The following is a 12,025-nucleotide window of genomic DNA, read 5'->3' on the forward strand; positions in this document are numbered from 1 at the left end:
GAGTTTCCAGCTTGCCCTGTTTGTAATTTATATTCATTCTCTCTCTTCCTTTTCTCCTCCCCCCCTACATTTCATTTCATTGCAAACTATTACATATACCCCCAATCTAACAGGGTGTTGTTCTTCACTCTTCACTCTCCTTGGAATAGAATCATCACTGATGATTAGACTTACTTTCCCAATTTCCCAATGTCCTTTGAGAATCTGACTTATTACCTGACTCCTTATTGAAGAATGAGCCCTATGTAATGAGTTGTAGCCACTGAACCACACAGAAGACGTGTTTCTTACTATTTTCAGTCTCATTACTGGATTGCCTGATTTGTAGCACATTCAGCCTGGATAATAAAATCGCTTTGTCTTCTGCTTTTGTGGTATTTAGGTTTGAGAGAAGACTTTGTTTCTGACTAAAGTTTATTCCCCAACAATAGAAACCCTTAGAGACTGGCACCAATGTACCCATAAGATACACCCAGATTCTGCATTTCAGCTTACTGGACAGGGGGCATAACCCAGCCCTGCAACCCCTCAGCTCTCATTTCTGTTCACACCTGCCACTTTCCAACCAGGCTGCCTTTCTGTTCCTCAAACACTCTAAGTCAATCCCACTTTAGCAATTCAGATTTGGACTTCCTCCTTCTGAAGAAATTCACCAGAGTCCCTGCTTGGTTGTCAACTCCTTAGCAAGATGACCATCCTGACTCACTCTAGTCCTCTCTTTTCTAGAGAACATTTTTAACCATCACCAGATGTATTCTTTTCCTGTCATTTGCTTACAAATGTTGTGTCCGTGAATTTCTACTTAAATGTAAAATCCATGAGAAGAGAAACTTGAAAGGTTTTTTGGTACTGTTATTTCTCTTTGGGAAGCATAAATAATCTGTTAGGCTGGGTGTCTGTGGATCATGCCTGTAACCCTAGCTACTCAGGCAGCTGAGATCCTGGACCAGACAGTGTGTGAGACTCTTATTTCCAATTAACCATAAAAGCCAGAAGTGAAGGTGTGGCTCAAGCGGAAGAGCACTAGCTTTGCACAAAAGCTCAGTAACAGCACCCAGGCTCTGAGTTCAAACCCTAGGACTGGTACACATACAACAGAAAATATTATTTATCTCTTCATCAATATTAATGTTTATGTCAATATTCATATATTTCTAACCTAATTGTATTTTTATTAATATTTACAAATGTTAATATAATGAATATTTATCTCTTCATAGATATTAGCAAGATGAGTAAAAGATTATTTATTAAATCAGAAGCATCCTAACTAGTCACTCAGATAAATTTTCCTGAATAATAGATTCAAAAATATGGGTCGGGCTGGGAAGTTGGCTCAGTGGTAGAGTGCTTGCCTCACATGCATGAGGCCCTGGGTTAGAGTCCTCAGCACCACATAAGCAGAAAAAAAAAAGCCGGAAGTGGCGCTGTGGCTCAAGTGGTAGAGCGCTAGCCTTGAGCTGAAGAGCTGAGGGACAGCGCCCAGGCCCAGAGTTCAGGCCCCACGACCGGACGCCCCCCCCCCCCAAAAAAAATGAGTCAATTTAAGTTTAAATTATAAATCCATTATTCAAGAAAATAATGCATTTCTACTTATGAAAAGGGTACTTGAAAGTTTCTATTTTGTACACACATATCTATTCTTGTTTCCTTTACTTATCTTTTGATATTAGGAAGCAGTGCAGGTTTTACATTCCCTTTGCCAAACAATGCAAGGAAATGGACCATTATCACATTGGGGTAATACATTTATACATGACTCCCTTCCCCAAATTGTCAGTATGTAGTATCCTTGTCCCTGGAAGTGTATTGAAGACCTTGGACTAAGAACAGCACATGGCATTTTCTTTGTGTGTGTGTGTCACAACTAAGCACTCTTACTTTTTAATTTAGTAATACTGGGGTTTGAACTCAGGGCCTTGCTCTTGTGAGGCAGGTGTTCTATCATTTGAGCCACACACCTGGTTTATAATTATGGTTTTGTAACAGAAATATGGCAACCCTGAACAATGAGGTCAGCAGGATAGCTAGATTAACTTCTCTAAAATCTCATGTATGGGCTGTAAGAATATGTGAGCTCCCTTCTTTTCATTCTTATACACTGCACATTCCTAACACTGGGAATAGCCTCCCACTTTAACTTCACCTTTAGGATCCCATTTTTATATTTCAGCAAGTATTTGGCAAACATGGGCACCGTGTTTGTGACAATGTGTCAAACTAATGAGACAAGCAGTCTGTTGTGATTATTTCAAGACAGAAATGTTAAGGACCAAAATACACTTGGGAAAGAGTAGGTAATTTTCAACCTAGTATTTCAGGTTAAAAATAACAGAGGTCTAAACCAGGTGCCTGTAGCTCATGTATGTAATCCTAGCTTTCAAGAGACTGAGAGTTAAGGATTACAGTTTGAAGCCAGCCCAGGCTAAAAAAAAGAAGTCCATCCAACTCTTATCTCCAGCTTACTGCCAAAAAGCCAGAAATGACACTGTGGCTCAAAGTTATAGACCTTTAATCTTAAGCATAAAAGCTCAGGGACGGTGCCCAGGTTCTGAGTTCAAGCCTCAGGACTAGCACACACATGATCTTGCACACACAAGTGCACACGCGCACACACACACACACACACACACACACAAATAACTGAAGTCTAAATATCCTAATATTGACACTGATTTTCTTTTAATTGTGTCTTAGTAATTAAAGTTATTCTATTATCTATTAACAACCAGTCACATTTTTATACCTACCAGAAAAGAAAAAAATGAAATTATAAAAGCTAAGTATATAGGGGTATAATGATGATGTGCTATATTTTCTAGTATACTTTCAGACTTACTCCACTACGGACAGTTAAAATACTATCACTAAAACGTACACACACACAAATAACTCATGGAAGACAGAGCCACTAAACAAGAGGAAGATAAGCAAATACTTAGTAGTGGGAGTTGCCAGAGGCCCTCTTATTTCTCATTGGCCTTTGCCAGACCCACACATACAAGCTTCACTTCCAAAATGCCACAGTACATCTCATCATGGGGATGTTTTCTGACCATTAGAGCCCTCTGCCTGCACACAGGGCAGACCAGAAGGGCCAAGAATAATAAATGGCCACCCCTAGGATTGCTCTTCGCCCAGTCGCTTGTGGGAATTGACATACTCCCAGTGCCTTGCCCTTGGGTGGGATGATACTGAGGCTCCCATCCCACACTGGCCCTACCGCTCCCCAGCAGATCTGAGCTCTTACCACAGTGGTTACTGGTTTCTTAACTCACTTGCCCTTCCTGTCTCATTTTGCCATTCCTCCTGCAGTGCTTTCCGAGACTGCCTTCCAATCAAACTACGTGTACTCAAACCCGAGTCAGATGTCACCTTCTGGAAGAATCCACACTGAGAAATACTGTGCAGCCATGAGCCTCAGTAAATAAGTGTAGTATCCACAATGCCCAACCCATCAAAAAATTAAGTGAAGAATGTTTATCAGTCACCTCATATATGTCCAAACAAACAAAGAAGAAAACTATGTCTTGGTGGACATAAAAAATGAACCTAGAATTTGGTTTAGCAACATTGAGTAAAAGAGTAATGGAACAATTAAAAAAAATGGCTTTCACCTTTCATTCTTTCATTCATCCATTTTCCAGAGAGCTTAGTGATTTATGCCACTAGCTGGCCCATTTGGGAAAGCACATATATGAATCCATATGGATTCTGACATGGTGGAGAAAGGACACAACAGGGAATTCTTTCCGTTATCTCTCCAACCTCCCTAAAAATAGGAATCTCTTCCAGAAGCCAGTGGCTCATGCCTATAATCTTAGCTAGGAGACTGAAATCTGAGGACCAACGAAAACCCTCAGGTAGGAAGATGACTCTGTGATGTTCTTTCTTCCATGCAGATCCATGCAAATACTTGAGCAAACTCATCTGTGCCCTATCAACCTGGGCATGCTCAGAGCTTTCATGTTGGGTTCCATTGTACACCAACTGTAGGATCTTGGTCCATTTTCAACACTACTCTGTATTTCCATTTTCCCTTCTGGTTCACAAAGAGAAGGTAGTCAGCCCTACCTATACATTGCCATAGGAAATTTAATGAAATGATCTCAATAAAATGCGTTGAACTGTTCCTGATTCAAAAACCATTTGATACATGTTTGTTATCCTTATCATGAGTTTGGAGAAACCAGGCTTGAACACAGTGTGAAATGATTCAGAACAGGATAAAATTAGAGACAACAGGATAAAATTAGAGACAAGAAAGAGCGGATGTGGCAGCTTAGGAAGAGGGACAGAAGGACAGGACACTAGATATAGGGACACGGTGTCTATTCATGAAGGCAGGAGACTTAGTAGTAGATGGAGATGTTTGGAGGGGAGGGAGAGATCAGCTGGCTTGCAATCAAATTCTTGTTCCCCATTGATTCCCCATTGATTGCCTTAAACTAACCATTCAGTCTCAATTTCCTCATTTGTAAATCAGGGAAAATAGTATTTATTTTCTAATGCTTCTGAATGAACTTATATCTATCTATCTATCTATCTATCTATCTATCTATCTATATATATATATATATATATATATATATATATCACTTATATAATTTTATACCTGGTAAATACTTGATAAATAATGCCCTCTGACTCTCCTGTTGAAAAAAATCTAAATATTAAAACAGACTTTAATGTACTGCTGTTTTGAACCACAATTACATTTTTCCTGATCAATACACTCGAGCTGGTAGATTATTTCTACTTCTGAGCCTCCTGGCTCATTCACTTCTGCAACCCACCTACTCTCACAGCCTGGTTTCTTATGTAGTAAAAAGCAGAGAGGAGGCTGTGTGCTGGTGGCTCACGCTTGTAATCCTAGCTACTCAGGAGGCTGAGATCTGAGGGTGACAGTTCCAAGCGAGCCTGGGCAGGGAAGTCCATGAAACTTGTATCCACTACACTACTCAGAAAAAGCCAGAAGTGACACTGTGATTCAAGTGTTAAGAGTGCTAACCTTGAGAACAAAAGCTCAGAGGCAGTGCCCAGGCTCTGAGTTCAAGCCTTATGACCAATTAATAAAAAACAAGTTTCATGGGAAACAAACAGGGGGACACAGCCCTTGCTCCCCATATACTATACCTGATAGGTTCTCACTCTCAGTCAATCAGCCTTTGTTGTTGTTGTTGTTATTGTTTTTACGTCTTTAGAGTCAGGGTCTCACTACGTACTTCAAGCTGTCCTGAAACCCATGCTCTTCCTGCCTCTGCCTCCCAAACTTTGGGATTATAGGAATGCACTACTACACCCAGATCCATTTGTTCTTTTTACTTCTTCTTTTTTTTTTCTTTTTCTTTTTGCATTTGTTCTTACAGCAAGGACTCCAAGAGAGGATGGGAAAGTAAGAGCAGAGGAGTTCCCCCTGGGTTTGCCTCTACCTGCTAAATAGTGAAGTACTGGACCTGGCTGTTCCTGACAATATTGTCTCTCCTTTACAGAATGATGACACCACAATGAATCAGGGCCAAGTTCCCTCTTGCTTTAATAACTCATGATGTGAAGGCTTCTGTCCCAAACCCAGACTGCCTCAACTTTGTAATCAGTCCTTGTTCTAGGTTTCTTTCTGTCTCTTGGTCTCCTGATTTAGCTCCATCCTGAGAGTCTTGAAGGGCTCCAAGTTGTGCTGTAGAAACAGCCAGCAAGAGCTAATTGCTGGCACCTTGTCCTGACTCTGCCTTACGTGGCAACATGCTGTTGGTGAAGATGAATCATGGTATGAATGTTCATACCCTAGAAGATCATTAAGTGCTACAAGATCAAATCAGTGGTGTTTTCTTTTTCTTCTACATACCAATTTGTTAGAAAACAGCAAACCAAACCTATGCATTTCCCAACCTTCTTCTGTTATGGTCCAAGTTCACTGTCCACGCAACTTCTACTCTGTCTATACTGTGGTTCAAACTAAACTAAGGCCTAAATATAGGCAATGTGGCTGAAGAATAGGGCAAGAAGAGCAAGGGGCATCTATGTTAACAGCCCTGGTCTCTTCAGGTACAACTGGCATCAATCCACAGATACTCCCAGTTCTACCTGGGCAGAATGCTACTTGGAGACAGATGAAAAGGCTCAGGTCTGCAGAGATAAGTCACCAAGAAGGAGGGAAACTGTCCTGCGGGCTCCATCATGGGTACGAAGCCAGGAAAGAGTCCCTAAGAATCTACATTTCTTCAGTCCACTGCTAAGAAGCAAGTGTCCTGCTTTTACCTACACTACTCTTCTACTTGGGCCAAGCAAAGATAGAATAAAATTACAGGCTCTTGGGTAAAACAGAAATTTCTGGAAGACACCTTCTTATTCCCAATTTTTTTTCTGTTTTCTTGCTCTGCATTTCCTAAATTGTGGGCAGATCTTCAGATCCTCATTCTCTCTCCCAATGGCAGCACTCAAAAAGAGGAAGTCATTAGTCATCATGAGGCATCCTGCTGTCTCTACAAGGGAAATATTTCTAAGAAAATGGATGAGCACTTTTTGCTCAAGAGCCTAAGCCAGTTTAAAGAAAACTGAGATTTCTGCATGACCTAAGATGGGAGCCAGCGGCCACATGTGACCTCTGAGAAGTGCTAAGGAGACCAGTGTGATCTGAGACATGGCGTCGGTGCACAATACACACCCAACTCAAAGAGGTAGTCTGGAGAACTGATAGGAAAAAAATAACCCGCTAAATTTAAGATTGGCAAAACATTAAGGAAAAATACTTTGAATGTATTGGGTGAAATAAGCTACATTAATAAAAATCAAATCACCCCTATATACATGTATATGAATGTTAAATATAGATATGAATATATAGAGAAACATATTGAATATAGATATTGAATATATGTATAATATATAGATATGGAGATGAGGGAGAGAGGGAGAGAGAGAGAGAGGAGAAAGAAATTCAGTGCTGGGAATCAGACCCCAGGCCTTGCATGTGCTAGGCCAATGCAGTATCATCCAATTACATCTTCCTTCCTCTTTTTAGTTGTTTTTAACATGACTACATTATGCAACTAATTCTTTCTTTGGGGCTATACTGGTTGTGAGCATGTAGACCTTGTAAACAGCCCTGGATGTTCACACCACTCTATTTGAGAAAGCAAAACACTTAGATTATCCAGTCTGAATTGTTACCTTTGGGGACCTGAAGAATAAGCAGATCCTCTTGCCTACAACTAACATCTGGAAAAAGGGTGGCAACCCAGACAATGTCTCCCTCCATTTGCGATCTCAGATGCCCAGATTAGGAAGTTCCTCCTGAGAGAAATGCTTTTGGAGACAGGACCATGATAAAAACAACTCCCAGAATGCTTCAACATTCTCACTCTTGAAAAAAAATCTTTCTTAAAAATGCTTAATATACTGCAGGGGCAGATGCCTGTTTTGAATCGTTACACTCTGTTCTCCACACTCATACACAGTATAACTCACTGAATCCTCTCACTGTTGGAACAGGAAATATCACTCTCCCCATTCTATAGACCCGGAAACTAAAGCACAAAGACAGAAACCCTTGTCCAAGGTCACACAACTAGCAAGTGACAGAAGCTGGAACAAATGATGCTGCCTTTGCTTTTGTTTTGGTAACTAGTACTTAATGCTGATTGAAGATTTAGCTTTTTCTATGGTCAATTACTCTCCCCTAGGAAACTTGCTTTCTAGATACGCAGTAGGACCTGCAACACACACTGTGCCTCATGAATATGAATAGGTGGATGGAAAAGGAGAGAGATGAGAAACCAAAATAAGTAAAGTCAAATATCCCTTGTCCATCATCTTGAAATTGAACTGGGAATGGAGGGTTTCTCTCAGAACTCTTGAAGGTGAAAAAGCTTAAGCAGGCTGAGTCCAGAGAAATAGGAGACAACTTCTAAGAGTGTCTTTGCAAATTTGGTACGTTCTGGATCTGATCCTCATGAGTCATCACTCTTCAGACAACGAATACTCATTTAAAACCAGGTTAAATCCAACTGTTGAGACAGCCTGAACTCTTTGGGCTACAGATTAGGATGAACTCACTAACAATACAAATTATGAATGACTGAAACATCTCAGGGAAAAAAATGAGCATAGAAATTGCGTTTGAGAAGATGATAGGTTGAGTCCATCCTTAAGAGCAGGATAAAGAGAGACACCTTCCTCCTCTCAGCCAGAGACACACAGAAGGTATTTGTTGGGAGATGGGGAATCGTGTGAATTGAATATTAGAAAGGCAAAACACAGAGCAGATATCCTGTGTATGGCTTGGATCCTGGCAGTATATAATGACTGAAAAGCCAAGCCCCTCTCCAGCTCCTGGCTCCTACCCTGGAGACCAAGACCTACCTCCTCTCCTGATATTGGCAGGATTCTAATAAGCATCAACCAAAGAAAAAAGGTGCCACAGCACCCGGAGCAAAAGCACACCTCCCCCCCAGACTTCCCAGAGTAGACTTACCCAATAGTTGAACAGCAAGCGGCATGGCAGCAACAAAAGCTAGGAACAGGTACAGCCTCATGACCCAGCGTGTCTCCTTATCTTCTGCTGATGGAGACAAAGGGAGAAGAGACACAAACCAGCCAGAGTCCCAGGTGCCCCTTTGCTTAATTCAGGTTCTCAAGAGATACCCTGCTGAAAAGCAGTGCCAGGGAATCTCTCCCTTTTAAAGGGCTCCAGGATTTAGGAAAACCCTCCAATAAGAAGATATCCTGTCACATGACAGTGGTTAGCAAAACAGGAATTCAAAGTTACAAACTTTGCTTTGTAAGCTAACTTCTGAGAAGAGCAGCACAGGGGAAGGGGAGAGAGGCACATGTGTGGGAGAGGGCTGAGGACGGGGGAGGAGAGGCCAGAGCCTGCCAGAGGAGGCCAGCCAGGCCTGTGGGAGGGTGGAGGGGACACACCAGGGCCTCTTGCCTGCTGGGCCTGTTGCGTTGAGGTTGAGGCTGGGTGGGACAAGCTCCTCCCCAGGCTACTTACTACCTGGGCAGGAAACAAAAACAAGGGTCCTCCTGCAAAGTCAAAGGAGACAGTGAAGGGTTAATACTAATGGATGTGTCTGTAGTTGATTCTTTCTCTCCTTTGAAAGCTGAAAAACTACACATTTCACCCTAGAGAGTTTTGCTCCTCCAGCCCCAAAGCAGCTAAATCTAAGATAGAATCTCAGTAAGGAAAGTTCTAGAAGCATTTCTCTCCAAAGCCACAGGAAACTGAGACAAAGGATATGCAGGAGAGTCTTGTAGTCCAGGCTCAACCAGAGGGCTCCTCTTCAAGATTGGAAGCATCCTCTTGCTTGGAAAAGAAAATCTGGTCTTCTGTTTTTGTGACAAGTTACTAGATTTTTCACTAAAGACAATAATTTACCTACCATATGCTTTATTTTTAAGAAATGAATGAAGAACATTTTGAAACAGACCTTGATGATTAGGAACCGTGAGAAATAGTGGTCATTCTAAAGAAAGCTTCTGGAAATGTATTTTTTTGGGGGGGTCCAGTCATGGGGCCTGAACTCTGGGCCTGGGTGCTGTCCCTCAGCTCTTCAGCTCAAGGCTAGCGCTCTACCACTTGAGCCACAGAGCCACTTCTGGCTTTTTTCTTTTTGCTTATGTGGTGCTGAGGAGTCGAACCCAGGGCCTCAGGCATGCAAGGCAAGCACTCTACCACTGAGCCACCTTCCCAGCCCCTGGAAATGTATTTTTTGACATTTTAGTTTTCCTTCAAATCAAGAGTTTTGTGTTACATAGTTTACTTTCTAATAAAAATTGTAATACATTACCCTCATTGTTTTTTCCCCTTTTATGTCAAAAGTTTACTGTACATTTTATATTTTCACAATATCTAGTTCCCATTTTTTTAAACAGTTGAAATTTAAGATTATTCTGACAGGAAGAGAAAACCAAGAAACATAGGACAAAACAATTGTTTCTTTTACTCTAATCAGCAAAACAGGAAACAAAAAAATTTCATTCTAAAACATTGTTTCAATGATTTATCATTAAAAAAAGGCAGGATCTTAGTTCACAGCCCAGGCTGGCCTCAAACTCATGATCTTCCCTCCTCAGTTCTAAATGCTGGTGTAATAGGCATGTACTAAAATGCCAGACTCAAAATGAAGGAGGGAGAGGGAAAAGGGAGGAGGGAGGAGGGAAGAAAAAGAGAGGATGAGGAAGGAGGAGGAGAATGAGAATAAGACTTACTTGTGGCTATTAAATCAATCATATACTATTCAAAGAGTTTCACCCAATTTATATTCATATTGATTTTATTTGATCTTTCATTCTGCAGTGTATAGGACTTGAAAATTCTAGAGATGAGATCAACCCTTGAGCTACATCTCAGCACAGTGACCCCAGTGATTTCAAAAGGAAGTAGAAATTAACTGAATTGTCTATACTCACATTCAGGGCTTATTTTTCTTTCTTGTATTATACAAATATGTCATTTTGCACGTGTGTAATTAGAAATAAGAATGAGTGGTAAGGTCTGTGGTTTCAGAGCTACTTGAAGATGACTGTACCTCAAAGAATTTTTCCTCAAGGACTTTACCTTATTGAAACAGATCTGTTGAGTGATCAAATAAGAGAAAGAAATCCAATTCTTTGAGTTGGGGGATGGCAACCTCTTTGATGAAGGTGGAGTAGGACTTGTCTGGATATTCCAGCCTCCACCTAAACCACTACCAAACCAGCAGGAACTGTCTGAAGGAGCTATATTGGAACTCTAGAGACTAGTCAGATACTTGGAACCTCCAAGGAAGAGCTTAATTTCAACTTTTTTTCCAAAGAAGGTTAGATTTCAACTTTTCAGTGGTTAGGGCTGCCATCCTCCAACCCCCTTCTTCTATCTCCCACTCTCCATCCATCATCCTTCACATAGCTGTACAGATATAACCACATTCCAAGTAAAGCTGGCCAGAACCAAGGTAAACAAAATGTACAACCCCTTCTAAACACCAGCGTTGCCTGTGCCAAAGGAGGATTTAGTGTTTTGACTTGCTTTCTCTACTTCCATTAAGCCAAATACTGGAAGTTCCAGCTGGAGTGAGTAAGAAAGAAAAAGAAATTTCAAGCCATCTGTAATGACTTAGGAGAGAGAAAATCCACAGAGGCACAGTTAAAGGTGACAAAAGAGCTTTACTAGTCGGTCTCGAACTGCCTTGTGCTGGATTACTTTAGAACTAGGAGCAGTTGCAACCAACAAGGGGGCATTTTTTTTCTTTTTGTTTTCCCTCCTTCCTCGTTCCTCTCTTGCCTCTCCACAGGCCTCTCCACTTTCCACAGGCCTCTCCACTCTCCACAGGCCTCTCCACTCTCCACAGGCCTCTGCATTCTCCACAGGCCTCTCCCACCTCTCCATGGGCCTCCTCATTATGCTCTCCACAGCCTCTGTGCTCTCCCCAGCCCTCTGTGCTCTCCACAGGTCTTTCTACAGGCCTCTGCGCTCTCCACAAGCCTCTGTGCAGGCCTCTCCCACCTCTCCATGGGCCTCTGTGCTCTCCACAGGCCTCTGAGCTCTCCACGGGCCTCTGCATTCTCCACAGGCCTCTCCCGCCTCTCCATGGGCCTCCCCACTCTCCACAGGCCTCTCTGCAGACCTCTCGGCTCTCCACTGGCACCTCGGCCCTGCTCAGGCATTTCTGCAGGCCTCTTTGCTCTGTGCAGGCCTCTCTACCAGCCCAGGTCTCCTCAAGCCTCTCCTCAGGCCTCTCTGCTCTGCTCCAGAAGGCGAATCTCGAGTGGCCCATTTCTTTATCTCCACCCTCTCCCCGGAACACCCAGCCTGTATATTTCAGGTTCCCTGCTCCCCAAGTCACTCTTTGATTCCCCACCCCCCAAGCGGCCCACCATACATGGGCATGACATCAGCTTAGGGTGGGACTTCAGCCGGACTTCCCACCCCTCTGGTTCTCACACATCCAGACTGGAGTGGAAGAAGAAAAGTTTCCTCCATTTATAGATGGTATGACTTTATACAAAGGAAGTCCATGGGCCAGTGGAAGGGACAATCTTA

At 42.3% G+C, this 12,025-nt stretch overlaps 1 protein-coding gene across 1 annotated transcript in view; it reads right to left on the minus strand.

Moving 5' to 3' along the window:
• The window catches only part of Mrc1 (mannose receptor C-type 1), an 80,404-nt gene extending 71,716 nt beyond the window's left edge, over nt 1–8,688 (minus strand). The window contains exon 1 of the mRNA XM_042686180.1: nt 8,474–8,688. Within this exon, the coding sequence (XP_042542114.1) occupies nt 8,474–8,534 (61 nt within the window). The 5' untranslated portion in view covers nt 8,535–8,688. The remainder of the gene's footprint in view (nt 1–8,473) is intronic.
• Nucleotides 8,689–12,025: the final 3,337 nt, after the last annotated feature.

Source organism: Dipodomys spectabilis, unplaced genomic scaffold (genome assembly GCF_019054845.1).
Source record: "Dipodomys spectabilis isolate Male_0828 unplaced genomic scaffold, ASM1905484v1 ptg000096l, whole genome shotgun sequence".
Classification (NCBI taxonomy): domain Eukaryota; kingdom Metazoa; phylum Chordata; class Mammalia; order Rodentia; family Heteromyidae; genus Dipodomys; species Dipodomys spectabilis.